This window comes from Cnephaeus nilssonii (assembly GCF_951640355.1).
Source record: "Cnephaeus nilssonii genome assembly, chromosome: 2".
NCBI lineage: Eukaryota > Metazoa > Chordata > Mammalia > Chiroptera > Vespertilionidae > Cnephaeus > Cnephaeus nilssonii.
The window spans coordinates 29,331,515-29,352,091 of record NC_137073.1 but is presented as its reverse complement, the minus strand read 5'-3'; the positions used below and the strand labels follow the sequence as shown (position 1 = coordinate 29,352,091).

At 47.6% G+C, this 20,577-nt stretch overlaps 1 protein-coding gene across 1 annotated transcript in view; it reads right to left on the bottom strand.

Annotated features, from left to right (window-relative positions):
- Positions 1 to 3,409: 3,409 nt before the first annotated feature.
- The window catches only part of CALN1 (calneuron 1), a gene marked incomplete at both ends in the record, with an annotated part of 374,757 nt that continues 357,589 nt past the window's right edge, over positions 3,410 to 20,577 (bottom strand). The window contains 2 exons of the mRNA XM_079796101.1: positions 3,410 to 3,537; positions 16,720 to 16,876. Of these exons, the coding sequence (XP_079652227.1) occupies positions 3,410 to 3,537; positions 16,720 to 16,876 (285 nt within the window). The remainder of the gene's footprint in view (positions 3,538 to 16,719; positions 16,877 to 20,577) is intronic.

Genomic DNA, 20,577 nt, shown 5'->3' with positions numbered 1-20,577 from the left:
CTGTTCTCCTGAGCAAATGGGAGGGCAGGTTCAAGCACAAAAGAAAAAGGCAGAGAAACCAGGAGATGTTTTAAGGGTAATTTCCCCACAGCAGGATGTGGATGCAGGGAGTCAGGTTGCAATCAGGCAGAACCCAAGTGTTCTTTAAGAAAATGTTCCCTATTTTTATGTGCCTTGGCGAACTCTGGGTGGAATGCAAGGGTTGCCATGGCAACCCCCTCTCTTTTTTTTTTTTTTTTTACAGATTGGTCACATGGGACCCACACACACATTCTGGAAGCCACTGCTAATAGTTCCCATGCTGGGTCCTGTTTGGGGGCCGTCTGCTTCTGGAGTGATGGGTGACAGCTTCTCTGGGGGCCAAGGGCGTCAGGGTCTGTATTTCTTGTCTCTCAGGCAGAGTGCCTCCTTGATCATCCCTGTGTGGCCTGGGGGCACCCATTCTTGCAACAAGAATGAGCCAAACTCAATTTGCCAGTCACTCAGAATAGACCGCTATGTCTATTAGCTAAGAGCACAGCGGGAGAGTTGATGTCCTCCCTCTCATTTCCTGCAGAGGTCACCTCCCACTGGGGCCACAAGGCATGTGGGACCAGGATCTTCTAGAGTCTTCATCCCTGTGGTGAGGATGCTGACAGGTATGGGGCCCTGGAGCACACTGGTGTGGACAGGACTGGGGGAAGTCAACACCCTGAGCTGCCTGACAAAGACCATCCATCCAAAGCAGCCAGGGTGCAAGTCACTGGGACGAGCTCTTAGCTCCCAATGTCTCAGGAAGGCCACCACTCTGGGTTGTCCCCACACACTGCGGCCTGTGGGACACATCTGAGGTTACCATGGAGGAGGTTCACTTCTAGCCCATCGAAGAGAGTTCTGTGGATTCCTTCGTGTCCTCTCTCCCTAGCAGCCCCCACAAATAATGCACTCTCCTGGATTTTCTCCGGGGTAGGATGGCCGTCTTCCCGGTCACTAGGTCACTGGGAGAGGACAGAAGTCCTCTTTGCGGGGAGGACTTTGTAGAGAACAGGCTGTTGGTGCCTTTCGGGAACTCTTAATCTCCACCCCTCCATGGTGGCTAATCTGTCTTCCAATAAAGGCTAACCCTCACATCACCAGGGTCCCCGTTCTCCAGCGGGAGGCAGAGGAACCTGCAGAACAGCAGCCCTTGAAGAAGTATGCTTTCGTAGCCCTCAAGTCCAGCCTCACCTAGAGCATTGCAATCCCCTCTCGTGGGGCACAGTCCTTTAAGGATCGTCCCTGGGGTCTCTATCTAGTCTACTTAGGATCCTGCACACCCCCCCCCCCAGTATAATGTAGTCTATTGGTTCAGGGGGTCCTTCCCACCTGAGTTCAATCCAGATAGGGAGGGCCAACTGCTTTGGGCAGGAGCTAATGATGAAGCTGTCCTATTAGTATGCTATGTTTGGACCTGTTCTTGTTCAGGATTCTGATTGGGGGCAGGGGGAGGGCACGGTGAGTCAGGCAAGGGGAGAGAGGAGAGGCAGATGTGCAGGTGTACTGTGGCAGGGCAGGGTGGGCAGGCAGGCTGGTGCTTTCCTGGCCTGGATGTGCGGGGCCCCAGGCATGTTCACAGAGAGACTCTCATGCCCCTGGACTCTCGAAAGCTTACACCTGCTCCCTCCTCTGTACTATGGCTCAAACCCTAGTTTTTCTTGTGCTCATCATGGATATTCCCGGTCTCCCACAATGGGGGAGTTCCTACAGCTGCCCCCAGGCTGTTGCCTGAAGCGCGTGCAGAGGTGAAGTGGATGAAGACCCTAAACGGAGACTGTGGATGCTCCACGTCCGAGAAGGCAGTAAGGAGAAAGCGGAGAGGAAGGGGAGGCTCTAGGAGAGAGTCAGGAACACACACCCCACCAAAAAGCCTACCTGGCTGCAGTGAGAAAGGGAAGATTCTAGAACCTCAAAGCTTTCGGGTGCAAGAGGAGCAAGACAATTCCATCATAGAAATAAAGACCTGAGCTTGGAAAAGTACAAAGGGAAATGTTCCATTGAAAGAGTATTGGCTAACCAGACTGTGCAAGCTTGAATTAACAGTGGTGGCTGATATGACATGTAGGAAAAGTGAGGAAATTGCAGACTTGAAATGGTGTTGGAAACAGACTACGGGATTCAGTTTCCTTCCCCAACAGAAGTATTCTGCAGGCAGGAGTCAATGACCTGTCCTGCTGGCTAAGCTTATGAACATCCCCTTTTGTTTTGTTTTGTTTTTCTCTCACGGAAACGAGTCAGTTGCAGGATCTGAATGCCTGAAGAAGGTATGGAAAATACGGTAGTTTGATCTTTCCACTCTGGATTGTGTTCCTCTTTTTATCTGGGGAAGACTAACTTACCAAGCCAAGTGTAAGGTGAGAAAAAGATAAGATGCACGAGGACCTTAATTCACAGAGGTCTTCTGGCAGGGAGACGTGCGCGGGCTCCATTGTTGCGGACGACTGGGGCGTGAGCTGCAACACCTCCTCACCACCAGTCTCAGTCCCCGTCCCCCAAACGACCTCTCCCACCCAAAAGGGGCAGGGATGCGTGTCGGAGGAGAAGCTTATATGAGGGGTAAGTGATTAGGGAAGAATGATGCCACACATGAAGAAGCCAAATAGATACATCTATCTACGTGTCTATGTGATTATAGAGATGCCCACGAGTATGCTTCTTTTTTCTTTAATGGCAGCACAAGCAGCAAAGCTGGGAGGAAGGCTCTCTGCAGATTCCAAAATGCTGGTGCGTGATGGGCTCTAGGAACAGAAAGCCAAGTGCAGATGGAAACCGAGAACTCCCCAGCTCTGCCAACTAGAGTCCTGTAGAAAGGCTGTAAGAACGGAAGCATGGGAGCAGCTGCAGGCTGCAGGTCCTGCACCCCTCTGACAGCTTTTCCCCTCATGCCTTGGGGGGCTCCCCTAGGTGGAGGAGGAAAGCCAGAGACAGGTGGAGAGCCGCCTCTTCTGTGGCAACCCTGAAGTCACCCCTTGGGTTGCCCTCAGGGGTCTCCAGTTGCCCCCCGGGTTGAAAGGATGGGGCGCGGGGAGGTGACTGCGTGTTCACGCCTCTCCCTTGCTCTCTTACCACTGGCCCACATGGCCATTGGAATTCCGAGATGAAAATGAAGTTCCTGTTCGGAGTTTCTGCAGGTGGTTGAAGCGATCATCCGGAACTCCTGGCTATTTATTGCATTAGGAAACAAAACCATTAAAGCATTGAAGACAGCCCTTTTGTGTCCCTGCCAAGGAGATGAAGTGAACTTGCAACAGAGGTTGCCCTGCAACCCTGGGTTCTTCACCGAACTGTGCCGCGTCTGCATCGTCCAGATCTGCTTTTGTGGAGGAAGAGTCGGCCCGCAGGGCGTGCGCATGCGCAGTGAGCGGGGACCGCAGCGGCTGGTGGCGGGAGGCTGCTACTCCATGCCGCTCCGCAGGATCTGGTTGGCGGCGATCAGCATGACGCTTATGATGAAGGCCATGGCGAAGGCGCAGATGAGGCTCTTCCGGACGCAGGTCTGCCTGTTCTGTTTCTGGGAGTGCACTGCGGGTGGAGGAGAGGAGGACGGGGAGGGGAGAGAGGAGAGACATGAGACAGGCTGCACCTCTTCCTCAACAAGCCTGAGTCCGGTCCGCGGGATGCAGACTGGTCAGGTCAAGTCCACAAGCATTTCTGGGACCACTCTGAACCTCTGAACATCGCGTTTTCTGGCAAATGGTATAAAACGGTGAGACTTCTATAACAAAGACCGTGACAAATGTGATGTTCAGGGAGTCAGGTCTAGATTTCCAGATGTAATAGAGTCCCTGTGACTTTCTGAGGGAGGAAACATGGAACATTTCAGAGTGAGTTTCACAAAGGCTATCATCCGGGCCCTGCTGTGGCCGTTTCTGCAGAATGCCTGGCTGCCACACCTGAGGCGGCTGATCACAGAATGAGGGCACTGCATAGCCGTGCAGGGCTGGAAGCAACTTACCTTTCCCAGAATTGTTCTTGGGTGGCTGCTGGTCTAAATTACTCTAAGCAACTTCCGGCATTATTTCATACTAGAGGCCCGGTGCACGAAATTCGTGCACGGAGGGGGGTTGTCCCTCAGCCCAGCCTTGCCCGTTTAGGCCCGATCCCGGTGGGCAGTCGGATCCCTAAATGGGCAGTCGGACATCCCTCTCATAATCCAGGACTGCTGGCTCCCAACTGCTTGCCTGCCTGCCTTCCTGATTGCCCCTAACCGCTTCTGCCTGCCAGCCTGATCACCCCCTAACCACCCTGCTGCCAGCCTGTTTGCCCCCAACTTCCCTCCTCTGCCAGCCTGGTCACCCCTAACTGCCCTCTCCTGCAGGGTTGATCACCTCCAACTGCCCTCCCTTGCAGGCCTGGTCCCTCTCAACTGCCCTCCCTTGCAGGCCAGGTGCCTTCCAACTGCCCTCTCCTGATGGCCATCTTGTGGTGGCCATCTTGTGTCCACATGGGGGCAGGATCTTTACCACATGGGGGCAGTTATATTGTGTGTTGCAGTGATGATCAATCTGCATATTACTCTTTTATTAGATAGGATAGAGGCCTGGTACAGGGGTGAGGGCCAGCTGGTTTGCCCTGCAGGGTGTCCCGGATCAGGTGGGGGTTCCCTTGGGGCGTGGGGCGGCCTGAGTGAGGGGCCTGTGGTGGTTTGCAGGCCGGCCACGCCCCCTGGCGACCCAAGCGGAGGCCCTGGTATCTGGAATTTATTTTCCTTCTACAATTGAAACTTTGTAGCCTGGAGCAGAGCCAAGCCTGGGGCTCCCTCTGAGGCCCGCAGCCATTTCTGTTGGGGGTTATAATTGAAACTTTGTTGCCTTAAGCGGGTGAGCCCAGCAGTCAGGGTGTGTGGAAAGCTTTGCTTCCCGTTGCCAGCGGCAACCCTGGCCTGCTCTCTCAAGCTCCATTCTGCCGCCATTTGTTTGAATTTGTTTACCTTCTATAATTGAAACTTTGTAGCTTGAGTGGAGGCTTAGGCCTGGCAAGGGCAGGTGGAAAGCCTGGCTTCCTCTGTTACCTAGGAAACCTTGCTCTCTGTGGCTGTAGCCATCTTGGTTTGGGTTAATTTGCATACTCGCTCTGATTGGATGGTGGGTGTGGCTTGTGGGCGTGTCAGAGGTATGGTCAATTTGCATATTTGTCTATTATTAGATAGGATGTGCCCACCAGTGATTCTAGAGAGGGGTCCCTGGGCAAGCAGCGTCTGCATCACAGAGGGCTTATTAAAAATGCAGATTTTTAGCCAGGCTGGTGTCTGGTGTGGCTCAGTGGTTGAGTGTTGACCTATGAACCAGGAGGTCACAGTTCAATTCCCAGTCAGGGCACATGCCCAGGTTGTGGGCCCCATGCCCAGTAGGGGGTGTGCAGAAGGCAGCCGATCAATGATTTTCTCTCATCATTGATATTTCTCTCTCTCTCCCCCTCTCCCTTTCCTCTCTGAAGTCAATACAAATATATATATATATTTGTATTATTTTAAAATGCAGCTTTTCAGGTGGGGGCCTCACCCCAGATCTACTGAGTCAGTGACTGAGGGTTAACTGGGTGATCCTGGTGCATGCTGATATCTGAGAAGTGGGGCCCACATGCATCTAGACAAGACCCGTGTGAAGATCCTGCAGCCCCAGAGGTCTGACCTTGGGTCCTGGGATTGTGGACTCTTCATCCTTTTGTTGGGCCAGCTCTTGCACCACCATTTTTCTAAGGCCCACCACTAGTGGCTCTCAACCACAAGGCATTAATTAGTGGGTTATTAATATGGACCAGGAATTGGGAAATGGAAATAACAAGAAAAGTTTTGATAACATGTGCTGAGAAAGAACAAGTCTCTTTTCCAGGCATCACTTCCCAGGCCATATTTCTTTCTTTCTCCTTCTTTTTGTCTCCACCTCCTCCCCTCCTGTCCCGTGCTGCAGTGATCTTGCACACGGTTTACTGCTTAGTTTAAGGAAGAAACCTGTGCCCTGGAGGCAGCCAGGAGGCTCCCTACACCAGAGCTTCTCACTTGGACCAGCAGCATCAGCGCCAGGTGGAGTTTGATATAAACGCGGATTCTCAGGCCCCACTGCAAAATTACTGAATCAAAATCTCTGGGGGTGGAGGCCAGGAGTGTGTGTTTTAATAAACTTGCCAGGTGATTAGGGGATCACTGGGCTCAACCCCCAGAGTTTTGATTCAGTATGTGTGGGTACAGCCAAAGAATCTGAGTTTGAGGTGCTGGGGACAGGAGGGGTGTGTGTGAGTTAGGGACACTGGGGTGGGGGGTAGTAGGGAAGATGGTTCTTCATATTCAGATGTTCAGAAACCCAATGCTGGCACAGAACACTTTCAGGTACCTTCCATTTGAAAAAGGGGCCCTTCTGCTAGACACGCCTTTAAAGAGCCTTAAAATATGTTCCATTTCAAGTACCTCTCCCCCTTGATATCCAGTGGCTCCTCGGAACCCTGGAAATAACGGGGAAGCAGTAGGAGTCCGGTGATGTGTCCAAAGGCAAACAGAGCTCTCCCTGAGAGAAGGGGTGTCAGGGGCTTGTCAAGGGGCCTCTAAAAATTCCATCCATCGGGGAGTTTCTACAGCACCCACACTTCACAGAGACCAGTGCCCAGGCGCAACTCTCGGCTCCCTCACCAGGGAAGGTTGGTGATTGCTGCCATCATCTCTTGTTATTTCTAATTCCTGTTATCTTGGTATCTTTCATTCTTCTGGACCCACTAGGCTTCTGCCTCCCTTGGGTGATTGAAAGTCTTTTTGATTCAGTTCTTTACTTGCTGATCATGGCTGGGTTTTAGAATCTATAGGTTCTTAGCAGAAGGAAGACAATTCTCTTGTGCAGAGCTGTGCCTCCCCCCCAGGATGGGCAAATGTGAAGATGCCAGCCCCCAGGAAGGGAAAGGGAGGTGGCGCTTGAGAAGGAAAGGACTGAGGCAGAAATAAAATGCAATGTGGAAGTAGCGTATCTAACACTTTCTGAGGACTGGCTAATTTATTCTGAGCAGCTCCTCAGCATAAAATGCGTCTGCAGGCAGTCGGCGGCCTTGCCGTCCTGAGGTTGGCGAGGGCTCCAGGAAAAGGACGGTTGTGTGACTGGGCGGAGGAGAACGTTTCTGCCGAAGCCCTTCTTTGGGAAGGTCACTGAGAAACAAGGTTACAGGATGATCTCCCAGGACAGAGGCTGCACTTTGACCTAAAAATCCTTAAGTAGTAGGAGGAGAGAGATGGGGAAGGAGGCGAGGCCAAGGGTTTGTACGTGAGGCCAAGCAAATCTGAACCCAGACCAGAGTCCTGCAAGCTGAATGGAGCTTCCAGCTCATTCCCCGGGAGCTCTGAAACAGATTGCTTGTCCATAATTCAGACCCTGCCTCAATGAGGGTCCTTTTATGCCCAATTCTGCCGTCACCATCAGTTTTACGGCAGAGTGAAAAAATGAGGACTTTAGAACGAGAACCAGACCAAACGTGATTATCTTACATCCTAGCTGTGTGACTTTGGGCAAGCTAATTTCACCTGGGCCTCAATTTCCTCATCTATAAAAAGGGGGTAATGAAACCTACCTTGTTGTGAAGATTAAGGATATACGAAGGTATTGCAATATTGTTTGTGCCCAAAGGATGTGAATTCCCTTTTGCAATAAACGACAACAACTCCCCTTTATGTACTGAGCACCCCCTCCCATGTGAGCTAGCTATGCGCTACGTTATTGCAGAATTGCAGGGTGACAGTCCTTTGTGAGCTGGGTGTGGGGGTCCTCATTTAATAGGTGAAGGGCCTGAAGCGCCAAGAAGTGGAGTCCAAGGCCATTTGGCAAAGGTGGAGGTAGGATTTGAGCCCAAGTATAATTTAAGATCCAGGTTCAAAATTTCGGCACACACTCTCTCTTCTGAGTCTTTTGCTTGGCAGGGCAGAGTTCAGCCATAGAAAGATCCAAAGAAAATGCACTTTCAACACTTGGTGTGATTGGCAGGGTATAGTCCGGCACTAATTAATGTGTTTGTTGATAATAATTTGAGGCCTGTCTTTGGCTATCACACATTTGCCTCACACTATATCTGTGAATATTTGTTTATTATCACAGTCTTTGCTTTGTTTCCCCAACAAGACTACAGGTCAGCCTAGGGTGCACTGGGAGTTGAAGTCTGGTTTCCTTTGCTAACTGCCACTTAGGAGCAGCCCCGGGCTTCCTGAACCCGTTCCTCTCCCTGTGAAGGAGCTAATGATCACTGTCCTCCTGATCTCAAGAATTCTTTTAAAGATCAATGAGCTAATAAAAAAAGTGAAAGCTGTGTCCAACCCTGAATTACAAGAGAAATGCAAGGTTTCCTTCTCAGATCCCTGGAGGGAAGGAGGGAAGGCCTGCTCTCCCCCTCTGTGCCCTGCAGCCCCAGCACAGCACTGAGGATCCAAACCTCTGCATCCACCCCTTCCCTCATTAATTCACCCGCACTGCGGCTAGACGCACCTTCCCAAAGCAGTGCTTCGCCTGTACGCATCCGCACCTGCAGCCTTCCTGCAGAGCCCCCATGCTGGGAGAAGCATGTTCTGTTCCATCCAGCTCCTAAGCTCAGTGGGTAGGACCCCAGATCACCTCCTGTCCCTTTCCCACCTCTTCCCTTAGACCACTACAACCACCTCAGCTCCCTCCCCACCCCTCACCCCCCCCGCCCCGCCCCCAGCAATCTCTGTCTCAGCCTAGCAGGTCTCTGGCTGTTCTTTACAGGAGACTCTGCAGCAGTGTTCCCACTGTTCCCTCAGCTAAGGGGTGTGCCCGACTTTCCCTCGCGTTGCTTCTGGGCCTAACCCAAACTTCACTTTCCCAGGAGGCTTCTCCTGAACGCCCTGCTCCCAAAGGGCCTGGTCTTTTAATCTTTTTAAATGGTCTAGCTGTTCATTTTTATTTATTTTAAATTGAGATAGAAGTCACATACCACAAAATTCGCCCTTTTAGAGTGTACCGTTCAGTGGCATTTACTACAATCACAAGGTTGTGAAACCATTGCCACTACCTAATTCCAAAACATTTTCATCACTGTAAAAAGGAACCTTATCCAGCCCTGGCTGGTGTTCTCAGTGGTTAGAGCCATCAGCCCTCATACTAAAGGATTGAGGGTTCAATTCCTGGTCAAGGGCACATACCTGGGTTGCAGGTTCAATTTCAGGGGCGAGTTGGGAGGCAACCAATCGATGTGTCTCTCTCACATCTCTCTCCCTCTCCCTCTCTCTCTTTTTCTCTCTCCCTCTCTCTCTTCCTCTCTCTCCCTCCCTCCCTCCCTCCCACTCTTTAAAAAAGTCAATGGAAAAAATATCCTCAGATAAGGATTAACAAACAAACAAACAAAAGAAACCCCATCCACATTAGAAGTCACTTCATCCTTCCCCCTTCTCCCCAGCAACTGGCCATCACTAATCTACCTGCCTCTCTGGGCTTGCTTATTCTTGGCCTTGTATATACATGAAACCATACGATAGCTAGCCTTTTGTGCCTGGCTTCTTTTCACTTAGCATAACCTTCCCAGGTTCATCCATGTGTAGCATGTATCGGTATTCCATTCCTTTTTATGACTGAACAATATTCCACTGAATGGATGAACCACATTTGTTTATCCATTAACCAGTTGATGGATATTTGGGTTGTTTCTATTTTTTTTTTGTTTACTATTATGAAAAATGCTCCTATGAATATTCGTGTAAAAGTTTTTATGTGGACATGTTTCCCGGGTCCTAATCGGGGTGTCAAATTGCTGGGTCCCATGGTAACTCTCTGTTTAACCTTCTGAGGAAGCTGTTCCTTTCGGACCTTAGGAACACGAAAGCGGCCATGCTGCTGGTGCTCTTTCCTGTGTCTTCCTTCCCAGAGGGTCTTGAGCTCCCTTCCTAGCGTGGCACTTGATAGGGAAGTAGCCTGGAGAGTACGTGTGAGTTGGGGAAGGCTGACACAGGAGGACGTAGAAGTGGGGTTTCCTGATTACTTGAAAGCTTGCTAGCAAGCTCCAAACACCGACAGACTCCTGGCTGCCTGGGCCTGGTGTCTGAGCTCCAGCACAGAATGCTCCTTCCCCTCGTCCCAGGCCTCTTGGGTTTTCTCCTGGGAACAGGAGTCCACACAGATTTTGGCCCTGACCAGCTGGGTGACCCTGGATATAACGGGTTCTTAATCCCTCTGGCTTCAATATATGCTTGGAAACAGGGCTGTGTGCCTTCAGAGGCGCTGGCTCCCAAGTGAAGCAAGTCGGAATCATTATACTTTTGATGAATGGCCCCAACATAGACGACGTAAGTGACATTTCTGGCAGGGAATTTGGGGCTCAGGAAGGTTAAAACATTACAAAACCCAGTGCAGGTGATTCTCGCAATAAGCCAGAGCTACCGGGTCTGGGAGCTGTTCTTGCTTTGTGATCCTTCCAGGTCTCACACTTTCTGAGTCTAGGAAATTGCATATATCCATGCCTAAGGTGGGACTAATTAAGAGCTTCTGAAAGAGATTTCTCTATATATCCGTGATATCAGAAAAGACCTGAAGGTGGAGGTGGGGATGCAGCCTTGAAGGGAACAGGAGTGAGGCTGGGGTGTTTTGTGATGCTCTTATTCAGAGGAAGAGGGGCCAACTCTGTCAGGGGATGGGGGCTGGTCCCTTCGCCACAAAATCATGTTGGGTTTCTAGTGTCTGGCTTTGAGGGTCCTACTATGGACCTGTGGTGTAGTGGCAGGCATTATTGTGGCTTTTTCAGAAGTCCTTCCCCTTCTTGTATCAAAATCTATCCTTTTATTTGAGGATCTGTACCTCTCCACCTAGTGGGACTCAATCTAGGGATCCACCTTTCCCAATGTAACAAACTGGACTGGCCAGGTAGAGTCTCCCTAGTCTTTGGCTTGGTCCAGCAGTAGGCACACTGGACCAACTTGGAATAGAGGTGAACCTTGAAAGAGACAATCCCATCACCTCAGGGAGAGAGAGCCTTCCCAAGAATGAAGCCCACAGAGAGGAAAGAAGGACAGAGAGAAGGAGAGTGGGAGAGAGAGAGAGAGCGAGAGAGAAAGAGAAAGAGAGAGAGAGAGAGAGAGAGAGCTAGAGAGAGAGAGAGAGCGCGCGCGTGCAGGTGGGAGTGAGGAGAGAATGCTGCATCAGCATTTTGGGTCCAGGTCAGCCAAAGTACATCTCTTTGACTTCTATTATTTGAGCCAGTGCTTTTTAGTTTAAGGGGGTCTGGGTTGAGTTTCTGTAACTTGAAACCCAAAGAGTGTTGACCAATAATCTTGGTAACCCCAGTGTTAGCAGGAACTTGCCTTTAGAAATGAATGTGTGAAGAGGATGGTTCAAACCCTGTAAATCTGTCCCCTGCTCCATCCTTCAAAGATGTGGAGTACACAGTGTCTCCAGCTGAAAAACTAACAATCAGACGAGAACTATGGCTAGGGACTGGCTAGTTTTTTGTTTGTTTGCCTGTTTGTTTTGAGTGCTTACTAATGTGTTAAGCTTTGTGCTAAATATTCTCATGTGCTACCTCATTAATCATCGTAACAACCACAGGCCATTATATGATTCCCATTTTGCAGATGAAGAAAATTAGGCTTCTAACATTTCCTTTATTACCTGACTCAATGACCTAATATGTGGTGAGGCAGGATTTTAAGTCAACCCTGTCCAGAGTGCAGAGCTCAAACTCTTAACCATCATGCAAATTTATCAAGAACATCTCTCTAGGTCTCTATCTGGAGTCTCAGAATGTCACTATCCCTCACTCATGGCTACAGAAAACTTTCCTACAGGAAGGGTACCCAAGTAGAAGAAAAATTCCTTTTGGTCTGAAGCCCCCAATTTATTTGAAAACTGTCTCCTGTCTCACCGCCTGCCATGAACCTCAGGCACACCTTAACCTCCTTCATCTACCCAAGGAGAACAGGTTTATTTCAGGAGACTCACAGCAGCAGGAGAGCTGGGAGCAGATGGTGTAGATGACACATCATGCCCTTTCCATTCGGACGGGCATGAAATGCCCAATGTGCACGACCAGGTGATGACCCAGGTCTCCCCATCCAGGTGTGCATTTGACATCCAGACAGGAACATTGTGACTTCAGCAGGATGGCTGAGCTGGAGACCTTGACTTTGGCCATGAATTTTTTCTGACCTTCCACTGAGCCTAGAAAATTTTGAATCTAGATATGACTGTTGTTGTCCAATCTTTGCATTGGATAAGGAAAATAAGGCTTCGAGAGTCATTGTCACATAGCTAGTCTACCCAGGACGGGGAACAGAACCCACAAGTCTGCACAGGGATCCTCTGGGACTACCTGGCCTGTGTCACCTCCATTGCCATCATTCCTCTTGTCCCTCATACTGAGGCACTGAATGGTACAGAGCAGCTCTTCAGTCTTTCACAGAAACTTACTCCCCAGTTGATGCTCTTCACTTCCTCTCCTGCGCATGTTCTCAGAATGTCTAGAAAAATCTGACAGCTGGTGTTCCATTTAGGGACAACACTTGGGGTATGTGTCTTGAAAGAGCTTACACACAGATCTTGCTGCGTCTCTACTCAATTTCCAAATATAATATGATTTCATGGGTGATGGAATGGAAAACAAGAAAGGATGCTGAAGCTGCATTCTGTAAGGAAACTTTGTAATGCCTTCACCCGAGGAAATGGCCCCGACAATGAAGAGGCCAGGGCAGGACTTTAGCAGGTAGACCTGGGTTCAAATCCTGACTTTCTATTTGACTTTGGACAAATTACTCCACCTGCTGAGCCTAAATTTCCTCATCTGAACCACAGCAGCCACAAAACCTATCGCTCAGACTGTGCTGACAGGTCAATGGAAGGTATTAACAAATGACCAGCCCTTGGCCGGCATGCTGACCAGTTTTCTTCCACCCCTTTCTTCCTGGACTGCATCAATAGGGATGAAGCAGTAAACATTGGAAGCAATTACTACCAAACTGAGTATATAGTTTAATTTGTCATAAGAATCCTTAATAAGGATCAGGGACAGGCAAATAGATAACCCAACCAAAAGCCCACTCAGTTGCACATATGACTCGAACCAAATAATAAAATACGAATCTGTCTCTCAGTGTCACAGAGCTTATGTTCTCCAAAAACACAATGTCTGGTGACCACAAGTGGTTGAACTAAAGCAAAACATCTCAAAACTCCTCTTATGTAGCATGGACACTGAACGGGCATCGTGGGTAGTCACATATTCTTGTATTTAACCCATTTTGGTGGATATGGACCCATTTATTTTTCAAAATAATTATAACACAAATGTTGCCAACTAACACCTAACTACATCAAGCATAAGTTATCTTAATAAGAGAGTTCAAAAAAGATCGGAGGGATTGGGATTGCCTGAAATTCCTACTTTTAGCCAAAATATCCTATTGGCTAAAATCAAGCCAAAATGAGAACTAAGAGGACAAAAAACCCCAAACCTCTCCCATCAATGACTCCACACCCCAGGGGCACCTGGCCTATTTCTCTGTTTTTCATTCTTCCATTCATGTGGGAGGAATAATCAACATTTCCTGACTTCATGGACAGAATCTGAACACCTTTGTAAAAGGATAATCACTGACATAAAATGATCCTGGTGCCATTTGGAAATCCCCTATGAATCTCTGACTCAGTGACACACAGGTTGCCCAGGACACATTTTCAAACCTTTTCCACACTCCAGACTCTCAGTCATGACTCAAGCTTTGCTGACCTCACAGCCATGGAATGGGGGCTTTATTTAAATTCTACTCAGCCACAAAACATCTGTTTCATGGACCATCCATCTCTTCCTTGCTCACAGACAAATGTACCCTTTCACCTTTTTAAGGCAAAGACCTCCTGTACCTTCAGGTTTTTGTTCACCATTGATTCCTTCCTCTGACATCCAATAGGGCAGGATTTCCAATGCCTATGGATCCCCGGCTCTATAGGTGAGCATGTACTTGCTGCAGCAAAGCTCCAATAAGAGCAGGAGGAAAGGGCTTCCTGGTGGGGAGCAGCAAGAGACAGGGGCTCTGGAGTCTGGGTGGGGGGGGGGCGGGGGATGTCCTGCCTGCTTTCTTCCCTCTCATTGGTCAATGTGGGTTATGAAGATTAGCTCTAAGGAGAAATGCATGTCATCACTTGAAAGAAGAAACCACCTTGTGCCTTCAGATTTCGATGCTGGATTTATTTAGAGTTGGCATGTTGGAAGCTGATAGGTGGGTGAGGGATCAGAAATATTGGCGAGGGTATGGCTGAAGTGGCTGAACAGGGCATGCTGCCTAGGCTAGGTCAAAAAAGGACAGCAGGGAGTTGATAGCGTGGGGAATAGGAGGGCCAAAGGGCTGGGAGGAGGGTGAGGAGGTTTAGAAGGCATGAGCCATGCCACTGTGCCATCAGATTGCTGTAGGGAGCAGGGAGAGGTTAAAAATGTTAACATGTCCCTGTTGTGGACAGCAGTAGTGCAAGAAAGAGGGGAAGGAGGCGGTCAAGTTCAACCACAGGGTCTTAAATGGACTTGTTCAGTCCTGGGGCATCAGAGGTGAACTCAGTCCCTGTGCATCATCTCTTCCTAGACAGTTTTTCCCACAGTACAATCATATCTGAGACTGAAAAAATCTAAACCTAACCACAAACCAATGAGCTTGCTTTTGGGGCCAAATAGTGATGACTATGTATATATGTATATATGTATATGTATATATATAAGGGGAAAAAAAGAAAAACCAACTCTCTGAAATGAAAATATACAAAAAGGATTATGTAATCAAGGTCACAGAGATCACTCCAAAAGCACTGTACTAATTACAAAATAATGTTTCTTGTATTAAACAAGATCATGAATTTTAGAGCATTTCATACAGTGCCTGGCCCTTATCATTTACCAACCCCAAATGATAGCTGCTGCCAATGTTATATGTATGAATCATTAAAGCAGATCCAGTAAGACTTCTATTTGGAAATCTTTTTGTCAGTCATTTATTTCACTAATATATGAGCTTTTGAGTAATAAAAAGACATGGCTTAAAGTTCAGATTACTTCCCAGTGCAGTCTGACCTTTCTCAAATTACTAAGACTTATGACATTTCTTTGAAAAAAACAGTGATCCACAAACAGAGGCTCCTGTGGAAAATGAGATGCCCAGAAATACTCTTTCCTCCTCTGTCATGAGCGCTTGCTGACATGGGAGGCTGGAGCCCCAAATGCTTCCACTATTTGAGCACATAGTCTGTCAGCTAGGAAAGAGACGAAACGGGAGTCCAGGCCTGCTGTTTCCCCAAGCTGTAGTCCAATCCCTGCCCTCGAACCTCTATTCACCCTCCCAACCCCCTTGCCTGTCTGACTGGAAATGGGTTGGCTGTGACCATGGTGCCCTGTGTGGTCTGTGTGGCTCAAACTCCAAATACGGTCATAGATGCTACGGCCCAGGTCACAAAGAAGGAGACCAGGGCAGCTTCGGGACCACAGCTGGGTTCTGTTGGCTGTCCACAGCACTTCTGAACATGTTGAATTTGAATGTCTTTACAAGGAGGCATTGCTCTCAAGTTCACCCCAGTCCCTACCATGCCCCATTTCTCTGGTTTGAGTTAATTTAGTTTGTCACTTTGGAGTACAAGCCATCTCCTGTTTCCTCTTGTCATGGCCTTTAATACTGACCCAGCAGTGCAGTCCAGGCAGGGGGCAGAGAGGGCAGGTCTGAATGAATCGCTGTGGCCACTTGGACCAGCTCAGCCCCAAGCAGCCTCCCTGCCATGGCCCCGCCAGCTCTGATGTGTCAGCTCCAAGACAAGGGAACCAAATGCCATTCTCATGTCTATGTGACCTTCTTATATATATTGTCTTATATATATTGACAATTATATAGCTTACCATCTGTAGATATTCTGATTATGTTCAGGAAAAAAAGGAATAGGAAAAAACAGTTTGATCTCTGTAAGAAACCTCAGCGTTGAATAAGTTAAGTCTGCTTTGCTGCTTTAATGGAATTTTAAAAATTCTACACATCAGAGCTGTTAAAGCAGTTCTGATCTTCAATGTTGGAAAGAGGGATCAGATCATTAAGCTTCCCTGGAACTCTCTTCTGATTGGGGGATGAGGTAGGCTGTTTTTGTTTTCTTTCATGAGCCCAAGAAAAATGGCCTCTCAGGGGTCTCTTTCTTGGCCCCAAGGGAACCTACTTCTTCTGTAACTACTTCACTAAGTTCACAGAAGTCCTTTCATGAATAGGGTTCTTTTTGGCCAGTGCATTTGGGGAGCACAGCATAGAGGTATTCCATTTCTAAAGATCCTGAGAAGTAGGCGTAATTATCTTGATGTGCATAGATGAGGAAACACACTCAGGGAAGGCACACTCCTTGCCCAAGTCACACAATTAGCCACGGAAGTTGATCTAGATTCACTGACAGCCTAAACAGGCCCTTTCCACCACCCTGTGCAGCCCTCACTAAGTCAAAGCAAACACCACAAAGCCACATATCTGGTCACAGACCACAGAGAGTCACTGGAGGAAGGACAGGGCCAATGGAGGTTTTGCAAAAATGCAGAGTTTGGGGAAAATGTAGAAAAAAAGAAAGAAACCAATTGCATCTTTACCAAAAGGATCTTTAACCTCAGTCCTGGATGCCTGGCTTTGGCACAAGGCCATTCCAGCCCAGGAGACAGTCAACACGTTTTTCATAGAGGATGTGAAGGCGTTGGCCCGTCCCAGACCAGGGAGAAAGCAGAAACAGGGGTACCTACCGCCTTCAAACTCTGTCTGGCAGTTCCCCGAGGTATCATTCAGGCTCTCCTCCTCGTTGATGATGATGTTCTCAATGTCCTTCATTGTCAAGTGGTCCCGGAAGGCGTGATAGAGGATGTGCTTCAACTCTTCCAGAGTTATCCTTTGCATGTCGAACTGTGAAGAGAAAGAGGAGTAAGAGGGGCTTGGGCACATGGGGGTGAGAACTCTGCTTGGGGCACGACCCTCAAGCCCTCAAGCTCTTTTATGGAAACTTGTCCCAGCTTTTTGGAACATCAGATGAGCAGTTCTCCATCACATTCAGCTCCAAGCATACTTGTGAACTTATTGGGAAGACCGTGTGTGCACAACATATCCCCCTCCACTGAGACTTTTGGAGAAAAAAATGCCACCTGCTAGTTTGGTTTCCTACTCATCCAACCATCTGCTGTCACCCCTGTATACTTGGGAGTTGTGTCATACTTCAGACAATGCATATGTCTCTAAAAATTTTATGATCTCCCCAGAAGCCAGCGACTCCCAGCTTGCTGTAAGTATGTATCTCGTTCTAACAAGATAAAATGCAAGTTCAAAGCCGTGTTTATGAGGAAGAGCAGCTGAAGGGAGGTGCAGCATTCCTGGTTATGCTCTGCCCCTCCTGGTGACAGCATTATGCTTTCCCACTGCATCCCCATCAGGCTCAGTTCTGTCACTTTCTTAGCCAGTGAAATGTGAGTAGAAGTCACACATGCCACCGCCCATTGAGAGCTTTAAGAGCCCTTTTGTGATTCTATCATTTGTTCTTTTCCTTCTGCCATGAGAACAGCATGCCCTAGGTAGGGGCTGTTCCTTCTGTCTGGGTCCTAGAATGAGGATACAGTGGAAAATTCCTGCAGATATCCCCAAAGAGAAAAAATAATGTAAGAAATGCCCTTTTTTGCCTAGCTGGTGTGGCTCAGTGGTTGAGCATTGTCCTATGCACCAGGAGGTCATGGTTCAATTCCCAGTCAGGACACATGCTGGGTTGTGGCTTGATCCCCAGTGGGGGGCATGCAGGAGGCAACAGATTTATGCTTCTCTCTCATCATAGATGTTTCTTTCTCTCCCTTCCTCTCTGAAATCAATAAACATATTTTTAAAATTAAAAAAGGAAGAAATGCCCTTTTTGTTATTAGTCATAGAGACTTTGGACTTCTTCACTACCATAGCATAACGTGCTTTAAGTAAACAATGCAGAAATTATTATGTAGAAATGACAGACTACCATTACAAAAATTCTAAAGTATGATGTATGGCTTCCAGGGCCAGGCAGCGGGAAATGAGAAAACTGTTATTGGAGGCTAAAAAGAAAATCACCTTTCTTATGCAGTAGCAAAACACTTGGTAAAATCATTGCCTGTGGTAACTTGTAGGACAGATCCCTATTGAATGGTTTTGTGGCTTTGGGGAAAAAGTGTGGGAAACAGCACTCTGGTTGCAAATAGTTGCATCTGACAGGGTGCTACAAGAAAGAGATGAGCTCAGAAAAGAATTGATTGGCTTGCAAGCCAGGACTAGACACAACTCAGAAATTCTGGGACTTGCAGGAAAAATAGTTGTTATTTCTCACCTCCAACTAGGAAGAGATAAAATGGAGAAATGATTTAAATAACAATACAGGCCTATTAAAACAAATCCGAAAGAGGAACACCTTGTCAAAACCTCTGAATGTGTTAGGTGACTCTCCCAGGAAGCTGGCTGTTAAATTTAGAGAGAAGTGTGTCTCAAAGATAATTGTGGACGTGGCTATAAGTATACACCAATTGGAATCAAATAGATGACTAAGTTTTGGAGAGAACTGTACTGGCCAAGAGCCAATGGCCTAGAATTAAAAGACTCTATAACCCTATTATCGTTGGGCTCCCAACCTTCTATGGGCATAAGCACTATGAGGAGAAGCTATATACTAGTAGACCCCAGGGAGGACCAAGTTCCAGTGCCTTCATTAGATGAGGATAGGGAGTAGAAAAGGCTGGATCCCCCACAGGGTAAAGCTGGGCATTATGCTTGAAATCATGAGTAATTTCCAGGATGCAGAATGAGAAATTAAAGAATATTCCTCACCCCAAGGTCTCTCCAATAGGATTTCAGAATTGCTCTGAGTCTTAGACTGCTATATAGCTCCCATTTTTTTTTTTTTTTTTTTTTTTTTTTTTTTTTTTTAGTTCACATGTCTCTAAGAGAAGCCACACCCACATTCGCGGTACCTCCTGAGATTCTAGATCTCAAGTCTGATGTTATAATTGGATGGGACTTTTAGGGTTTCTCCCTTGGGGAGGGGATGAGTATATTTTGTGGCCGAAGGGAAGGAAATAAATACTTATAAGCAAGAGTGTGGTCTGGAACAGGTTATATTATTTCCAATTATTACGTAGAAATGACAGAATTATATCTCCTTGACCACTGACATTAGGCTTTGGCTTATTAAAGGAGAGTGAAAGTGATGAAAATCTCAGAAGCCATGTGTATTCTGCCATTTCTCTTTTCTTTTTTTTTCTGCCACAAAAACATATACACCAAATATGAGCTGTTCCTTCCTCCTGGAATGAATAGAACATAGAGCTAACCCATGAAGGGCATGTACTTTGAGTGAGAAATAAAACCTTGTTTTTTATTTTATTTATTTACCTATTTAAAATAATATTTTTATTGATGTCAGAGAGGAAGGGAGAGGGAGATAGAAACATCAGTGATGAGAGAGAATCATTGATCAGCTGCCTCCTGCATGCTCCCCACTGGAGATTAAATCTGCAACCCAAGCATGTGCCCTGACCTGGAATTGAACCGTGACCTCCTGTTTCATAGCTTGATGCTCAACCACTGAGCCATGCTGGCTGGGCGATAAACCCTTCCTTGTTTTAGCCTCTAAGACTTTGGGATTTCTGCAGTATGACTTAGACAATAATGAATACAGAAATCAATGTTTTAAGTTAGTCTAAATCCTGATAAAAGAAAGTTTTAGACATTTTTGTTCCCTGCTTTATTTGTAAAACAACGGGCACCTTGCTTTAAGTGAGCCCATTGTTCTAACACATTAACTTAGGTTACTGAAACTTGCTGGACATCTACATGACTCAAGTTCAAAGCTATTTCTATGACTAAGAGCAACTGAAGGGGAGTGTATTAAGTGGATTTGTTTCTGCATCCCAGGTTATTGACTATAAAAGTAAATTTTGAGATACACTGAGATTTGAGCCTTAGACTTGACAGGGGAACAAGCATGTGGTTCTTAGCCTGGGTGCAGGGAAAAGGCTGGCAGAGTGCATGGTGAGGGTGGGGGACCTCAAAGAGGAGAACATTGGTACCCTCCTGCCACAGCCAGAGATGATGAATGACAAAATCAAAGAGACTCAGAACATGGGTAACCATTGCCTAGAAGACCAATCGAAGGGCTGGGGTGCCGGGGGAAACTAAGAAGCAGAGAGTTTGCTGAAATTCAGAAGGTAAGTGAAAAGAATTGGTCAGGGGCTGTGAGAAGAGGAGAGGTGGTGGGAGGGAGGGCAGAAGGGCATGTCAGGAGAGGGAACACCATAACCAAGGCGTAGGGGGTGAAAACCCCAGGTCACTGAATGGCCACCTGCTGACTTCTTCTGAGGACCGAGAACTGTAGGAGAAGGTGTTAGGGGTGTGCTGAGAGCTGTGGATGGGTGCTAATCCATAAAGTCCTATATACCATGGTGAGGAGTTTGGTTGTTTTTTATTTCTTGTTGTTTTTTTACTGTGGTAAATATGCATAACATAACGTTTACCATTTACCCATATTTAAGTGTGTAGTTCTGTGGCATTGAGTACATTCACAGGGCTGTGCAACCAGCACCACTATCCATCTCCAGAACTTT